Source organism: Pinus tabuliformis, chromosome 1_2 (assembly GCF_031772625.1).
Source record: "Pinus tabuliformis cultivar Carrire ecotype Pingquan chromosome 1_2, CPIR1, whole genome shotgun sequence".
In the NCBI taxonomy this organism is placed as follows: domain Eukaryota; kingdom Viridiplantae; phylum Streptophyta; class Pinopsida; order Pinales; family Pinaceae; genus Pinus; species Pinus tabuliformis.
Window position 1 is genome coordinate 240943191 of NC_142298.1, and position 19176 is coordinate 240962366.

General features: G+C 36.3%; 1 protein-coding gene across 1 annotated transcript in view; it reads right to left on the reverse strand.

Annotated features, from left to right (window-relative positions):
- Positions 1 to 2985: 2985 nt before the first annotated feature.
- Positions 2986 to 19176, reverse strand: part of RAB11C (RAB GTPase 11C) — a 69854-nt gene continuing 53663 nt past the window's right edge. The window contains exon 2 of the mRNA XM_089394972.1: positions 2986 to 3889. Within this exon, the coding sequence (XP_089251098.1) occupies positions 3413 to 3889 (477 nt within the window). The 3' untranslated portion in view covers positions 2986 to 3412. The remainder of the gene's footprint in view (positions 3890 to 19176) is intronic.

Sequence of the window (19176 nt, forward strand, 5' to 3'; positions counted from 1 at the left end):
AAGCTTGGAGTTGATTGTGTGTGCATCTCTGTACCTCTGCTCTCTCTGTCATGGTAACAGAGCAGTCTCTAATTTGGTATCGGAGCTCAGGGGTTTCGTCTTGGTGTTTCGGCCGCTGCTGTGGTTACATTGGGAGCAGCATGAATGAGTTGCGGCCTCTTGAGCAAGGTGATCGTAAAGCTGAGTTGAGTGTGCCATAGAGCACTGGGTAGAGGATCTCCTGAACCTGTTGCATGTGGTGGAGCGCGACATTAGTTGAAGTCAAGATTTGTGTTGCTGCATGGACCAAAGGCGGATGAATTGAACGTTGTGCGAGTGATCTCTTCCGCTCGCTGAGACAGATGTGAGGATTGACCGATCGCTGTGTGTGGAGTACATCCACATGGCAAAGGAGATCTGTCGTTTTACCCCGCTGTGCGAGAAGCGGCAGAAGGCACCGACTGGTGAAAAATTGTGAAGAGACCACTCATTGTGGAGAGCTTAGTGTTTTTGATTTGGTTTCGGCTTGCTGTGTAGAGAGCGTGAGCTCTTGCTGCTGTGTGAAAGCAGCATAGGGAAAGTTCTTGTCGTGTGCCACTGTGTTGGAGAGTCCACAGTTGATGTAGGAGAAGATCCTTGTGTTGGTTCTGCGTTGGAGACAGGCCAGTCTTGGCTTTAGAGTTATAGATGTAAAAGTTGATGTGTTTGGCCAGAGTAGTGAAGGGTTTGTGGCCAGAGAGATCCCATCTGTGTGAGAAGAGAGGTGGATTGTGAGCCACCTGCGAGAGTTTTGTTTGTTTGCAGTATTGTGTGTGGAAAAGCTGTGAGTGAACCTGTTTGTGCTTGTTGTGGACCACAACATCTGTCGTTGTGTTAAAAGAATTGTTTGTTGAAGTGATAGCTGTTATCACTGATTTATTTACAGAAGCCTGTAGTCACCCAGTCTAGTGTGAAAACGAGCTCGCTGTGAGAAGCTGCTCGTCGACAAGCGTTTGGAGGACACTCCATTGCTAGTGGTCTAAGTGCACAGATTCTTGGTGGTGAGTCTGCCGGGAGGTGAGAGGCAGAGCCGAGCCTGGTGCTACTTTGAAGTCAAAGCTGGTCAGAGTTTAAGGAAAATTTAAGACTAGCTGATATGTCTATCTTTTTAGACTTTTTTGACAATGATCCTTTCGATGATCATTTTCTCAGGAACCCAATTGGGATTAGCAGTATTTTTGAGTTCTTGGATAAACAATGTCATGTTGAGAATCATGTTGTTGAAGAAATCACTCATGTTGTTGAGGATCATGTCGTTGAAGAAATCACTCAGAGCAAAACTTGCTTCTCTCATAATCCAATTGTTAGAAGCTTTATTGGATCTGCTTTCAAGATGACTGCTACTGTAGAGGATACTACCATGGATGATGTTCGGAGGCCACTCATGTTCAAAAATGACTACATTTTGATGGCTCGTTTGCCGGTTCCTCATGGAAAGTGGGGAGAACTTGAATTAAATTACCTTGTTTGGGGTCTTGATCCAAAAAAGGTTGCTGATATTAAGTACATAAGCAAGGAGCAGAGCAATTCTTTTAGGAAAGTCAGAAAGGCGAAGATGAAACTGCACCAGAAAATGAACAAGCATGGACCCCTTAGCAAGAAGTCAAAAATGAAATGTTTTGTTGTAACCCTAGCTGAGACTTAGACCAGCAGGCATGACAATTAAGAGTATGGTGTTTTGTGCTTTTGTTATATGGTTGGAATTAAGGGGAAGTGTTGGAAGAGATTAATTCCAACCACCCTCATTAATGTAGTTGCTAGACAGTTCTAGATAATTCAGCAGATATTTTAGGCATAGCTTCTAGAAATGGTTGACAAAATGAGCAAGCTTCCTAAAGAAGCCACTACCCCACCAAATTCCAGAAGTCTCTCTGTTGTATATAAATATCTGTTTAAACTTTAGACATCGAATGAAAGGAAGCTTGGAGTTGATTGTGTGTGCATCTCTGTAGCTCTGCTCTCTCTGTCAGCTTCCACTATCCTACAGAAAATGACAGGATTCTCTTCAATTGAGATTCACATCTTTAAAAGCTTTCGCTAACCTTTAAAAAAAGATAGGGATACTTTTCAGTTGAGGTCACTTATTTATAAGCTTTCACTAACCTCTACGCTTTTCAATTGAGGTCACATGTTTATAAGCTTTCACTAACCTTTAGAAAATGACAGTTGACAAACACCTCAACTAAAATCACATGTTTATAAGCTTTCACTAACCTTTTACAATATGACAGTTAACAGACTACATCAACTAGAAGACAAGGCAAGAAGATGAAGCATCATGAGATTAAATATCCATAACAAAACTTTACTTTTGTTGAACATGAAATATTCTACCGAGTGCTTAAAAATTTACAAAAATCAGAAAAAGGTGGCCATGGAAAAATTTCCCAGAAACCCTGCACATTGGATAAGATTGACTATAACTAACTGGAAAAGCAAAAATAAGCTTAGAACTAAGAAATGACTAGAGAAAACGATGGAGAAAGGGACTTGGACCAAAGTAGAGAATACAGGATCTTAGACAAAATCTACCTATATTCATTAATGAAGCAAATTATGATGCTTAGAAAATGGGATATTCTGTGAAACACTAACCAGTGCATGCTTGACCAACGTATCTGCAAAATGAGTCTGAAAAATAACTGCACAGCTTACTGATCTGTTTCTATATTTTTGGTGAATGATGACAAAATTAACTGGTAAAGGAACAGTTCAAGAAATGATCCAATTCTAGAAATAAAGCATGGAGAGAAAGTAAGAATTACGGATCATCCAAACTCCAAAATGTGCAAAGAGGCATGCGTGAAAGTGCAAGTTAGTAGATGGAGAATATACTCTTAATCTTGCATATGAAAGTGACAAAATAAGTTGGATGTGGGGTTATGCCAAGTAATAAACATCACAGTGAGTGGGTACATGAATAGTGGGATCATTTGTAAATATCCTGAACAGATCCACATAAAAATGTAAACACAAAAGATGCCGCTTCATTTATTTTACACTATCCTTTGGATTTTGCATCAACTTCCTCTTAACCAGTCAGTGTACCTTAGCTAAATTGATATAAGAAACATAGCCTTTCTGCTTTAAAAGCATCATTTTTCCAAACAAAGTGCAAGGAATGATGATACAGATAAATCCAATGAAGTTGGACTCAATAAAATCTTCTGAAAATATTCCCTACCTTAAATAAATATGTAGGTGTCATGTTCATTGCTCCTCAAACAAATAATAGCTTGCAGCAACAAAATACTAAACAAAAGAGGCAACTGTAAGTTACCATCAAGAATGAGCAAAATATCGTTATAAGTAATCATTAGACAAAACCTAACCAAAACTCACCAAAAATGAGATTGGGCTCTAATATCATATTTTCAGGCATTATATGATCTTGCTATGAGCAACAAGCCTTCTTTGTATTAGAGTCAGGCTCTGAGACAAGAATAGTTTTCCCTTCTCTGATGCCAGCTCCTGCAGCCTCCTCTGAGGCAAGGGCCTTCTTGCTGATTATCCTGTGTATCTCCGCAAGAATTGTTTGAAAAGCCCTCTCGACATTAGTAGCTTCAAGCGCTGATGTCTCTAAAAATGACAGACCCTCTTTCTCAGCAAAACTCTGAGCGTCTTCTGTTGATACGCCTCGTAGATGCTTTAGATCAGATTTGTTACCTACTAGCATAATCACTATGTTGGAATCTGCATGGTCTCTAAGCTCCTTCAACCATCTTCCAACATTCTCAAAAGTTGTAGGCTTAGTAATATCATAAACGAGCAAAGCCCCAACAGCACCACGGTAATAGGCACTTGTAATTGCTCTGTATCGCTCCTGGCCAGCAGTATCCCAGATTTGTGCTTTTATCGTCTTCCCTTCAACCTATGAGAAAAGCCATGCAGAGCATACTATATAAAAAAACCCACATATAATAATACAAAGATGCACTGTTGTCTAAAACAAAGAAAAAGCTTCATTTGAATGACAGGTTTACAAAAATAATGCAAACTGGCAATGGCTGAGATATAGGATGAAATATAGTTGCTTCATATTCTAAAAATTCTTCAACAGATAGATTCTACCCACTATCAGAGTTACTGTAACAACAGCTACAACAAAAAGATGCCAAAGAGATCATTCCAACAATCAGAATCCGAATAAATTACAGGTATATGAATACGAAAGTGCATTTTAATAATTCGATGAAAAAATACATCCTCTGAAGAGTAAAAATGGCATTTAAGTTTCAGGTACTCTTGCTGATTGGTAATGTCGAAGACCAATCAGAGATGGAGGAAAACACAGCATCACCTAACTGAAAAGAATATATGCATGTATACAATTTGTCTTACCATTTTATTTTGTCTGCTAGAAAAAAATACAAGTACTTTCTCCAACCTGAAAGTTTAGTTAGTATGACCTAGAACATAAACAGGCCATTTCTATAAGATGTCTAAAATGTTGATCTTATTAAAAAGTGAATATAAAGAAATAATGTATTTCATTACAAATTGTTACTCCTATCGATTCCAATACCTTGATCTGCACTTTTCAAATATAGATACATGAATGTCTTAGTGAAATAAATCAGTGTTGCGGAACTCAGACTTCGGAACATAGTCACAGAACCCAACCAATATTCCAGGTAGACCTTTTGCATGGACCTGACCTGTCCTGAAAATGAATCAATTCAGAATCCAGATAACTCTGCCAGAGCCAGTCTAACCTGCCAAACATGGATTTCACCTGATCAGAGCAAGACAAAGTCTGAAAGACTCAACTAGACACACCAAATCTTGCTACTCCACCATGTTTGACAGGTTAATCTGCGCTACACAATGATCCTATGTTATAGTTATAAAAGGCCAGTTTCCCTTCACTTTTTCACTTTTCTCTGACTTGTTTTGGAGCAAGGTTTTGCACTAGGATTTATGGCATTTTGCAGAGTGCAACATAGGGCATCTTGGATCAAGTTAGGGCACAACATCAGATTTTCAGAGCTGATTGAGCCTCAAGGGGAGCTAGGACATAAGTTACAACACCATCAACCTACCTCTGCCACGGCATGATTTCTAGAGATTTTTGAAATTGATTTAAGCCTCAAAGGGAGCTAGAGCACAGCTTTCAACCCGTTTATCAGCTGCTTAGAGAAAACACTGGCACGGGAAGAGAGAGGAGGGCCTTCTATTGGCCCCCAGTACTAGGGTGATATATGTATTATGTGGTATGCCATGATTCAGATTTAAGATTGGACAGCTTTTTTGTTTTATGGTGGTATCTCCTATTATCCTAATGTGGCAAGTTCACCCTTTCTGGTTTTTGATGGAATCTCCTCTTATACTGATGCAGAAAGTTCGCCCTTCCCCAATCTGGGAGAATATCAATGCAAGTAGCAAACTTACAGAATCCAAATTTAAATCCTTAAGCTGAAAGGCTGCAAGGGGAGGTATCTATTCCACCAAATTTGACCTACACTTCCCTATTAAGTAACCTTTCATATAAATTTTGTCCCATTCCTCCATGGAATTGATGCAAGTATTTAGCCTTCAAGGACGTTATTAACCACTTAAATTGCAATAGAAAAACATGATCAAAAGTTGACCTTGAATTTCTTCTTCCAGCTTAAATAGAACGCATCCATGTATCCCCTTTTCATGTAACTTTGCTAGTTAAAATTTTTCCTTGTTCGAGCATAAAAAAGACAATGGTTTTTTTAATTGTAGAAGAGATCCAATTTCTGTTCTACCATCCCTCCTCCAAAACGAATCATTGTTTCTTTCTCCATCTTTTCAAAAGTATAAATTTCCCCATCTCTAGACCTCTACTCTAAATCATGGACTCCTCTACTTGTTACAATTCCATTTTTATTTTCTCAGGTCTATTGAAAATCCAACCGCAGCCTCTTCTTGGAGTTGTTCAACTAGATCTAGCTTATACTCTTTCCCTTTTCACTTCTAAACAACCATGGAGACTTTTCATTTTGTGTTAAAATATTTCTAAAGTTGCAAACTCTAAGGATATTCTTTGAAACAAGGTATTTGGTTTTCCTAGGCAATATATTCCCAAAGGAGGGTTACCCACTCATGAAGGATTCTAGAAGTTTGCATCAATGTTTTAAAACTCCGACTCTGACTCCTACTCGGCTAAGGGTCGACTCCGACTCCGTATCGACTCGGCCGGCTCGATTTCAATGACTCGGTCGTTGTAAAAAATACATTAAATATTTACTTTTTATAAAAACACATAATTTTAAAGATTTTCATTCATGTTTCCAAACACACAGCATTAGAATATAGATAGAAGACAACATATGATCAAAGTAGCCTCATGAATATATCCATTATATCAAAATGGCACCTAGTGCACTATCCAATACATACACAATGATGATATAGAGATCAAAACAAAAACACATAACCAAGGAGGCTATAAATGGCCTCTACAACAAAAGTCTGTGACCAGTACTACTGGCTACTGCTAGAGTTGCCAACATCATCCGGCTCAGTGTTACTTGGGAGCGGGAGCGAAAGTGGGGAGCGAGAGCGAAAATGGGAGCGGGAGCTACATTTTCAGAAGCTCCTTGTTTGGGAGCGAATCCCAGAGGAGTTCGACAACCAATGTCACTAACATCAAGGTACATAGAGGGATTGGTGCTCTTGATTAAATACGAGTTCCATACCCTAATACATGACAAAATTCAATGGAAACATTGCAATCCTCCAATCTTGAAATCCTGAAAACCTAATAAGTCTGCTGGATTTTGAATGAAATCTAAAATTCTACTTTCTCCATATGAAATCCAATAAGGCTGGAACCACTCTCAAACATCTTGAGTCATTTCATGGTAATGTTAAAAATTTAAGTAAAAGTGAAGTGACATTCTCCTTAATCTTCATTTTCATCCTTTTACTTTAAGAATTTAACATTACCATGAAATTTGAATAGCATATCAATACTAGGAGAGGGGAATGGACCCCAAATAGCGTTTAACTAATTTAGAAAACACCTTGGAGTCCCCAACAATCAGCTAACAGTTAAAATTTAAAAAAAAAAAACGAAAAATCGCATTTTTTTGGGGGTTACAGGCCACATTCATTGACTCGGCCGAGTTATTGCAGAACCGGTCGGGTTGACCGAGTCATGCAATAACTTGGCCGAGTCAATCATGACTCGACCTCCTGTTCCGTTTTTTCTGTCGGGTCACAAAATATCCCAACAACTCGGATCAACTCGATCGTTTCGGATTCGATTCGGCCGTTTTTTAAAACATTGGTTTGCATTCAATCCATAAACTACATCTTAGGACAATTGATTGTTAATCAAATGCAAAGATTCAAGAATATTCTTCCATGTCACTATCCCATTTTTGTACCTTCTATCAAAAACACTTAGATTTTTTCCTGGATGGTACTCATATAAAGGAGCAAGTGTTGACAAAGGTGATTTTCTCGGTCATATTAAGATATTAAGTTTTAACCAACAACAATAGTCTTATAGCTGCTACTCCAACTTTTCCAAAGCATATTTTTGCCCATTTTACAGAGACATTTTTTGTTTACTAATTTTGCTCCATTTCAAAGGAAAATTTTCAAAAGCTGTCCATTCCTAGCCACATTGTTTTAGGAGCAACTTAGTGGGAATTAGAAAGTATTGACAAGGCCCTCCAGAGATATTTGTTGAGGATCGACTTCCAAACTAGGTATAATCTTCTTCCAGTTAGTAGTTTAACTTGTTAAATTTTTCCTTGAATCCTAGTTTCCAGTCCAACCTCTTTTATATTTTCACAAATATTTTGTCACAATCTGACATTGATTTTTCAATAGTGCTTGCCCAGTTTAGCTATATTAGACCCTTTTTCCAATTACGGATTCAATTGACGGTTTCTTCCCTAAATATAGATCTGAGTTTCCCTTTGCCCAGTTATAATAATTGTTTTCCCCTACAATTTTTCTTTACAAGTCTACCTACCACTATTGCTCCTCAGTAGCTCCCACTTCACATACTTTCTTTTGTAGATGTGACCCAATTTTCCTCATCAAAGAAGTTTCCTCTTTTTCTTGCCCTAGGATATCTCTTAATCCCTCTAAAACATTTCCAAATCTCCTTTCCCTTAATTTCCTATCTCTTCATGGGCCTATTGAGATGTCCAACTTCTCTTCCACTTCATTTAAAATTCCAAACCTATTTCCACTTCCAGTTTAAGCTCCTTGAAGGCTTATGTTGCTTGGCAACATTAATGTGGGTCCATTTTTTGGCCTATTCTTGGCGCGTCTTGTGAAACTTGTTGTGTTATGAATAAAAAATAGATATAAATAATAAAAACACATCATCAATAATGATTAATTAGTAATTAGTTAATGACAAGGAATGTCCTTAAGGACATGACCATTCATAAAGGGACACCTACCTAGGGTATATAAGCAGACCCTCATTCTCATTTGTAACATCATTCTCACTCATATATTTTATTATATATATTCTTGTATCTTCAATGGTGGTATTTATATTCCAAGTCTTTTGGAGTATTTAACTTCTAAGTATCTGAACTTTGTTCGTTACATTGGTATCAGAGTTGTTCAATCCTTTGGCCATTCAACTGCTACACAAAGCCAACCTAATCTAGGCCTTTGGCCATTGAAATATGTCAACCTTGTTGTCGTGTGATCAAGCGTTTCGCTACATAATTGGAGTTTCTCCATTTTGCCGATTTTCGCCTTTTTAGGCCTTTGGCCATTAGAGAAATTAGAAAAAACAAAAACAAAATTATATAAAGAAAGAAAGAATTAAAAAAAAAAGTGAGAAAAAAAAAAATATATATATATATATAAAGTGAAAGATAAAAAAGAAAAAAATCAAGAGGAGAGTTAGCTATATATTTGTAAAATATATATATATAAAGAACAAAAAATATTTTTACAAAGTGTCAAAAAAAATTATATAAAAAACAAAAAAACAAACCTAATAAAAAAATATAAGACAGCCAAAACAGTGGTCATTGCAGCAATCAACGGCCGCCTACTCGAAATAGCTACCATCGACCCAATCTACAGATTGTCGCCGCATACGTCGACCGGCCTTCAGGCCCTGTCCTACCCCTGCCACTGATCGGCCAGCGATGTTCCGTCGAGAGATTCCTTGCCATTGTTTCCCTGTTGGTCCAACCACTACACACCCGCCACTTTCGTCCTCTTCCCCGTTGATCAGCGAAGAAGCCACCATATCGACTAGCCACGTACGTATCTACCTGCATCCAGCACTCTAGACACCACAACTGTCGACGTCGGATTGTAACCTTCATTACCTCTCCTGGTGTTCATCTTATACAGCACCATCCAAATTGCAACGGTCGTCGCCACTCTGCGTTACCCATTACTAGCCATACACAATTCGACCTCCACAACATATGCTTTGTTGCTACTTTCCACAACCGCATTGCATTTTTATATTTACACTACCATTCCATTATCACCCCCTAGCCCACTGTACAATTTCAATATGGCGGGCCGCCAAACCCATACAATATCGAGCAATCAGTCAGAAGGATTATCTCAACCAACCATTGTGTTTACAAAAAGGTGTGACTCTTAGGGTGGATATCATCGTGACCTTACAAAAAATTTTAAAAAATAAAATAAAAGTAAGGTGAAAAAAACAAAAGAAACATTAGTATTATAAATATTAAGTTAAAAATAAGAGTATTATTATTATTATATATAATGGAAAAAACAAAATTATCAAGGGAAATTGTAAGTTAAAAAGGTATCAAAAGTTTTCTAGGTTTTTGTAACTTGAAAAAAAAAAAAGGTATTATTATAAAAGGAAGGAATAGGTTTTATAAAACTTAAACCAGAGTTCATTTAGATAATAATAAATAAATAAAATTAAAGAGGGAGTTACTTTTAGACGGTAAGCTCATCTCGAAAATAGTGAAATGGAGACAAGTAATGAAAGATTTCCTAAAACCTTTAGTAAATGTGTTAGTACACTATTAAAATCAGAGGATCACTCAGGAAGAGATATGTGTTAGTACACTATTAAAATCAGAGGATCACTCAGGAAGAGATATTATAATCTCTATTAGTCCTACTGAAGATAGTAATTATGTTAGTCCTAAATGTGCTAACAAATTAGTGATTCCTAAATCGAATATAATTGAAACGAATTTTGTTGACACAAGTGACAAACAATACGACATAAGCAATCTACAACTAAGTATTGGGGATTATACTTTTATCTCGCAATTCACCGTGAAAACCTTATTTTTTTACAATAGTGACATTATTTTGGGCTCACCCTGGGTGTTAACTCTAGGGTCCTTCATCCTAAATACAAAAAATAAGTTTTTGACATTTTCATACAAAAAGAAAAAAATAACATTGTAGGATGTTACATTGAAGCCAAATTCAGTAACCCCAGAAGACATACAAGTTATTTCAAAAGTAATTTTTCAAAAAGGTAAAAAAGTACTACAAAATATGCAAAGAGAAATTGAAAAGTTCACCATTGACAAAAATGAAGAAGTTTCTTGGCTTAAGGACCATAGCGAAAATTTACTTACACAAATTAAGAAGCTTAAGAAGGAAAAGAAGTCATTGGAAAACAAGGTACAACAGCTTATCGAGAATGAAGCATCAAAAGTAGAAGTTTAAGTTGAAGAGAACGTTATAATTACCGATCCAGTGAATGTCACAACTCAAGAAGAAGACAAGCTAGTTGAAGAAAAGACACACTTAGATGTTGCAGTGCAAACATCCCAAGTGAAGGTTTTGTAACCAACTCAACGACATCGTCACCTGACGTAAATAAGAATATTGCCACACACATGATAAGGGAAAGACAAACCAAAAGAACTCCTTATCTACACCTAAATCACAAGAACATACATCTCAATCAATCTACGAATTTGTATCACTCAAAACATGAACAACAAACTTATGTTCCGAAAACTACTACTGTCAGTGCAATTCAGTCTTGGAATAACAATTCACACGAAGTATCTAGTAACCACAAGATTCCACAAAAGATTAATTTGAGATGGTCAAATCCATTCTCAGTGTGAGAATTTTGTTTATCACTTAGAGGATATTGTCTTGCATCAACAAAGATGACAGTTCCGAGACGACAAGGCATTCAAAACAGAAAAAGAGATCAAGCCTTTTCATCAATAAGCTTTGAGGACAAAGCTTTTTGAGGAGGAAAGCAGTGTTATGAATAAAATATAGATATAAATTATGTAAATATAAATAATAATAACACATCATAAATAATGATTAATTAGTAATTAGTTAATGAAGAGGTATGTCCCTAAGGACATGACCGTTCATAAAGGGACACCTGCCTAGGGTATATAAGCAGGCCCTCACTCTCATTTGTAACATCATTCTCATTCATACATTTTAATATATATATTTTTGTATCTTCAATGGAGATCTTTATATTCCAAGTCTTCTGGAGTATTTAACTTTTGAGCACGAGAACTTTGTTCGTTACATTAGTATCAGAGCATTCCTCTGAGTAGACGAACTTTGTTTGTTACATGTTGCCTCTTCAAAGGTGCTTCCTCCCAATCCCTGAAGTGCTCATGTTCATAATAGTTTACGCACTGTACACTCAAAAGAAGCTAGCTCATGGTGTTGTTTTTGTAAGTGTTTCCAACCCAAAATATGTATGATTCTATGCTATCTTCCTTTAAGGATCCCCTTTTGACCAACTTTCATGCATTCCTCTTTACACTTTATGTCCACTTTACACTTTTACATAAGCAACGGATTCTATATTTTTCATTTGTTATAACATTTAGCGTGAAACTACGAATTTGATCTTCAACTTTATTAGAGTTTTTTTCGACCCACAAATAGATTAGCAAGATGGATAGTCTTTACTTATAGATTACCACTTCCAAAAAGACATCTTCCATTAGATGAGAACTCAAGCACTAGTAATCCATATCAATGTTGCGAATATTATTCTGGGGAACATATTGTCGAGTGTCAAAAGAATTTATTAGAAACATCATTGAAAATATCAGAAAATATTGACAAGCATAAGCTTGAACCTCAAAAACCTAGGAAAATTTGGCAAAATCGCCAACCTGAAAAACTCTTAGAAAATAGGGAGAAATCGAATATCCTTGCAATACTAAACCACAGACAGCCTAAGTCACATGGCACGAGGACACGAAACACGGAGGACACGTAAATACGAGTATTCAACACGAGACACAATGAGAAACAAGACACCAAGTACATGTTATATATATATATATATATATAAATATAAAAAAAATACTTAAATATAGTGTTTGATCACAATTTTTTAGAAATTAGAACATCTACAAATATGGATCATTTTGTAACTTTTATTTAAGTGTTTGTTAAAAGAATTTACTAAAGTCTTATAAACCCTAAACCATAAACACAAAACCCTAAACCCTAAGCCCTAAATCGTAAACCCTAAACCTAAACCCCAAAACCTAAACCCTAGAAATTAGAACATTTACAAATATGGATCATTAGAAACTACTAACTAGAAATTTAGAAATATCATGATTGATAAAATAAAACTAGAAATTTAGAAGAACTTGTGAACTACACTCTCAATGTGAAGTTGTGAACTGCGCTCTCAATGTGAAGTTGTGAGCACTTAACTCGAATCTGGTGGAATTCCTCACACTGCAACAACGAATTTGATTTTGGCAGCAAACAAGACAAAAATAAACCATGTCGCAGGTTTTAATGTCACTTTTCATAGGACACGTGTCTTGGGAGCCAAAAGCATCAAGGCACGTTTTCATCACATCCAAAACATGTGTCTCGGTTGGAGGACACGAAAAAAAAACGTTTTCGACACGTTTTGGGGCACGTTTCATCTCTGACACATGAAATACGAGACACGAGACCCTGAGGGACATGTCCTGTGACTTAGCATACAGCCAATATTACCCATAAAACTAGGGCTCACTGTTACAAATCTTTCGTATATTCAAATTGTTTCTCAACACATGCAAAAAGATCCCTCTTTAATAAAAGAAAGCTTGGATTCCTCCTCCAACCTATGAATACTAATACTAATTCTTTGTGGTTCAAAGATTTCTCTTGACATCCTAAAGTTCTTAGGCTTACCCATCAAGGCACATTCATACATCACAACCACTCTTCTTCGATATAATCTGCTTCTGTTAACAACAATAAAATATTATTCCAACATTCTAGGAATGTACACCATGATTTCTAAACTAAATTTGAGGATTTTTCCAACTTTGTGATTAAGGAGCTAAATGGCCTCTTGAAGATTTTTTGAGCAAGGATCTTTGTAAAACGGCCTTCAAAAGAATCTCCTACCAAATTAACCAAACTCAATAGTCTAAACAACACCTATATTTCTCACATGCAAATTAAAAGACCATTGCTATTCCATATGATGTTCATACAATTAACAACAATTAAACAAATTAGTGTTTTATAATTATTGACTCCACCATTATCGTTGATTAAGAATTGTTGTGTAGTAACATACACTTTACAATACTCACCTAGGTTTCCCTCTTCAAGGACACACTCTTTCTTTTAAAAATTAAATAGAAATCGCCCCTAAAAATTATTTTCTTCAATCTTGATAAGAACAATTTACTACCATCATTACAGCTTAACTACTCTGAATCTATTAATCACACTAATGTTGGGCCTTTGTTTTTAGAGATACATAACCATAGATATGAGAGAGATAATGATATATAAAGAATGTACTGATTAATATTGGAATCATTGACAATGGTGCCTAATGTCCTTCAGCTACATTTTCATGCTATGAGGGGTGTTTCTATGTCATCAAAATACCCAAAACAGACACCTGGCCTCAACTGGACCTATTCGGGGGGTTTTGAATCCAAGTCTCCACATTAATACAAGTCCAATAATCTCCCTACTTGCTGCTAGACCACACACCTAATCTCCATAAGCATTTTTTATACATTAAGTGAAACATTATTTAAATTTTAAGTTTTAACTACCATCTCAACCGACCTATATTTAAAGTCGGGTCATTAACATTTTCTGTGATCCACTCAAATTAAGATTCCTACAAACACCTTACTGAGTGCTACTACTCTAATACCCCCATTGACACTTCACATGTTTGTTAAAGCTTCATAATGATTTTGATCTGGGCCTGCAAATTGCTACAATGGCATCTATGTTACTACCCTAACTTCTGTTCTGGGTGTCTCAAAATCCGGCCATTTGGTCCCCCTCTGCACTTTGGTTTGGGTTGTCTGGACTCTGTGTTGCAGGCATCTGTCAATGTTAGAACTAAAAGCCTGAGTCAGCATGAATTCTGCTCTGCAACTTAAACCTGCAACCTTCTGCAAACTTCTCATATCTCATATCATGATGGATTGAAAAAACAAGTCTTTGTGCATTGCGACTTGCCTGAAGGAGAATCATTTATATGCTAACATTGGCCTAACTTCCAGCATGCCCTTTCACTTCCCTTTATTTCCTTAAAGCATTTTCCTTCTGCACAAACCTGACATTGCCTGGCAAAACATGTCATATGCCCACCTCAAAGGTTTTTTTCATCTACTTTCAATACTTCTTTGTGCATGTGTTATGTCATCTACCTATGTGAGTCATTCATTTGCAAGTGTTAAGCCTGTCTTCCTACATGTGTTGTTCTTCCTGGAATTTGAACCTTTGAATGACACAGAAATGCCTGCCACCTCCATCAATTTTTTAATTATATGTTCTCGATAATTTGTTGGTTGTCACCATCAAATGAACTGAAGTTCAATCATTTTTCCAAAAATTTTAAAATTGGAACTTTTATTCACCTCCGCCCCAAAGTTTGAGCATTGAAGATTTTTAATGCAATTAAACTTCATAAAAAGAATTAAGTCACCTGCTCAATTTTTGGGGTGACTCACAATCCACAACTCTATCCTGTTTCTCAATTGTAGCTCTAATACCACATTGATTTTAGGATACACAATCATAATTATAAGATTCAGAAACATATAAATGAAGAACATACTGATTACTAAAGGAATCATTCAATGGATCACTATAAAGCTTTGTTAAACCAATTGATAAGTTATTTAACTACATTCTCAACTAACCATTATTTAATGTTCAGTCATTAACTTTTATTATGACCCTCTAACATTAGGACTCTTAACAACACTTTAGCCAGTATTACCAAGGCCTCCCATCAACAATGCCAAACAACAAAAGAAAGCTTTGATGTGCAACCCTAGGGTGTGAGGACACCTATCTTAGGGTTAGATGTGCTACATTAGGATGTGAGGACACCAATGTTATCAGAACCAAACCAGTGGTCGAACCGGAAAACCCTCTGAACCAAGAACCAATCGTAACTGGACCAAGACCAGTAAAAAAACCAGACCAAAAACCCAAGCAACCAAAAACACAAAATATTTAACTTTGAAAGAAAAACATATATAATCATGTGCATCCATATGAATCCAAACCATTTATACACAAACAAGCAAAAGTTCTCATTTATATAACATGTAAGGGTGCACATAACCAAAAATAGAATTGAGTGCAATCCATCTCTGAACCGAAAATACATCAACAAACAGGCTCTAGACGGCCTCTAGCATTCAAAAAAATAACGCTACAACAAATACCTATATACAATGTTTTACAACTCTGACTCCGACTCGGTATCGACTCGGCCGGCTCAATTTCAATGACTCGGTCATTGTAAATAATACATTAGATATTTTTTATATAAAAAAACATAATTTTAAAGATTTTCATTCATGTTTCCAAACACAGCATTAAAATATAGATAGAAGACAACATATAATGAAAGTAGGCTCATGAATATATCCATTATATCAAAAATTAAAATGGCACTCAGTGCACTGTCCAATACATACATGATCATTGATGATGATATAGAGATCAAAACAAAAACACATAACCAAGGAGGCTAGAAATGGCCTCTACAACAAAAGTAAATTGTGACCAGTACTACTGGCTAGTGGCTACTGCTAGAGGAGCCAAGATCATCTGGATCAACCACTGGTAGCATATCTACATGCTTCATAGTTTGTAACTCATTTCTAATCTTGTACCCTCATCAATCATCTTAGACCATCTCCCCAAGATGGATGTTAATAGATGTATTCATGAGAAGAACCACAAAAGCAATTTGTATGTGACAGAATCCAGATCAAGATATAGGATCCCTAACGCCAAAACTTCTGCATCCACATCTACATGCAGTCATGACAAACCCATCTACACCCCATAGAATATTTTGTGGCTATTCTCTAGTTTTAGGATCCATTGGGGCAACTTCAAGTTTGTTCCCATCAACTTTGTAATATGTATAAAGATAAACTGCCATCTTCCAAGAGAGAATTGCACCTATAAACATTCTAACTAGGACCACATGTCTGATCAGCATTTCAATTTCATGTGCCCTCTTTACTACATGGTTCTCAGATAGTATCATTGTTTACTTAGAAATTCACACAAGAATTTTATACAATGAAGGCAACAGATGTCTCTCCATTCTTACAGGAGATTTCATGTTCTTGGCAAAAATTTCACAACATTAGATCTTATCAAATTGCCAGCGCCAAACTCATCACTTTCTATTTTCAAGCACTAAACGATTCATGCCACAGGAAGCCAAGTAAACAACCTATGAAAACAGTAAGCTAATATGGAATTCATGTGTCCACCAGCTTTTAACACAAATCTCTTCTCCAAAAAGCAAGTAAAAAAAATCGTTGTTTTTTGAGTTTTCAGGCCACTGTTACCGAGCCGGCCTAGTAGGCTCGGACTCAGCCGACTCAGTAATAACTCGACCAGCTGAACCTGTTTGATGGCCGAGTCGACTTGGTGAGGGCTTGACTCAGACCAACTCAACCGAATCAGTTCCGAGCCGGCCAGTTCTTAAAACAGTACCTGCATATCATCAAAATCATTGCCTATATTGGGATCTTTGTCATCAATATCACTCTCTAAGCATTAAAATAAGATAGAAAAAGCATAACATGTCAAGTTAAGATTTTGTTTGGATGATGGGTACATTTTAACAAGGATATGAGTTCGACAACCAATGCCACTAACATCAAGGTACGTAGAGGGCTTGATGCTCCTGATTAAATACTAGTTACATGTCCCCACACATTACAAAATCCAATAGAAACATTGCAATCCCCCCAATCCTAAAATCCTAAAAAACAATTACGTTTGTTGGATTTTGAGTGAGATCTAAAATTCTATTTTCTCCATATGAAATCCAACAAGGTCGAAACTAGTCTCAAACATCTTGAATCATTTCATGGTAATGTTAAAAATTTTAGTAAAAGAATGAAAATGAAAGATAAAGATGTTTTTTAAATTGTGTTTGGAACATCTTTGTTCAAATTGTACAGAACAAGCTAGTTCGGTACAAAACCAATCGGTTTGGTGACAAAATGGCGGTCTAGTACCGAGGCCGGTTCCATTATAGAACCAATAGGTTCGATACTGAACTAGCCATTTCCTATTCCAAACCTTAAACAGGACCGATTTGATCCCCAAACTAGTCGGAACGACCAATTCCACCAGTTCCAATAACATTGGAGGACACATGTTAGGGCTAGACAAAAATATATTAAAAGAGAAGATCACCCCTCCATACATAATGATATCAAATGTACTTTGCAGATGCATGGAAAGGACCAAACGAGAACCCAAACCGAGAAGGAGAAGTTATTGTGGAGAGCATTAAGAAAACTCAAAATCGTGATGCATATACAGCCCCATTCAAGCAAAGAGTTAACACTGGATGGCTGGAGCAAAGCTAAGAAAAATTTAGAAGTTTGTTAAATTTCCATGAAACTCTGCAACTACTTATATGAATATCTGAAAACTGAAATCTAGTTTACTTTCACCAAGATACAGAGTCTCTTAACAATTCATAAGCAGCAGAATAAAAACATAGAGATAAAAGCACATGCACAAATACCTACATATCATCAAAATCATTGCTTATATTGGGATCTTTATCATCAATATAACTCTCTAAGCATTAAAATAAGATAGAAAAAGCATAACATGTCAAGTTAAGATTTTGTTTGGATGATGTGTACATTTTTAATAAGGATATGAATTCGACAACCAATGCCACTAACATCAAGGTACATAGAGGGCTTAGTGCTCTTGATTAAATACTAGTTCCATATCCTCATACATGACAAAATCCAATAGAAACATTGCAATCCCCCCAATCCTAAAATCCCGAAAAACAGTTACATTTGTTGGATTTTGAGTGAGATCTAAAATTCTACTTTCTCCATATGAAATCCAACGAGGTCGAAACTAGTCTCAAACATCTTGAATCATTTCATGGTAATGTTAAAAATTTTAGTAAAAGAATGAAAATGAAAGATAAAGGTGTTTTTTAAATTGTCTTTGGAACATCTTTGTTCAAATTGTACGGAACAAGCTAGTTCGGTACAAAACCAATCGGTTTAGTGACAAAATGTCGGTCTAGTACGGAGGCCGGTTCCATTATAGAACCACCAAGTTCGATACTGAACTAGCCATTTCCGATTCCAAACCTTAAACCGGACCGATTTGATCCCCAAACTAGTCAGAATGACCAGTTCCAATAACATTGGAGGACACATGTTAGGGCTAGACAAAAATATATTAAAAGAGAAGATCACCCCTCCATACCTAATGATATCAAATGTACTTTGCAGATGCATGGAATGACCAAACGAGAACCTAGACCGAAAAGGAGAAGTTATTATGGAGAGCATTAAGATAACTCAAAATCATGATGCATATATAGCCCCATTCAAGCAAGAGTTTACACTGGATGACATGAGCAAAGCTGAGAGAAATTTAGACAAGTTTGTTAAATTTCGATGAAACTCTGCAACTACTTAGATGAATATTTGAAAACTGAAATCTAGTTTACTTTCACCAAGATATAGAGTCTCTTAACAATTCATAAGCAGCAGAATAAAAACACAGAGATAAAAACACATGCATAAATTGACACACTTAAATTTCTCAAAAAACCCAACAGGGAAAACCTGCTTTGCTTGATGTGGCTATTTTATTGATTGTTCTTGAGCACTTGGATCTATTACAAAGCAATTTGTCTCTCTTGAGAAAGCATTCTTGCTTCTCACACAA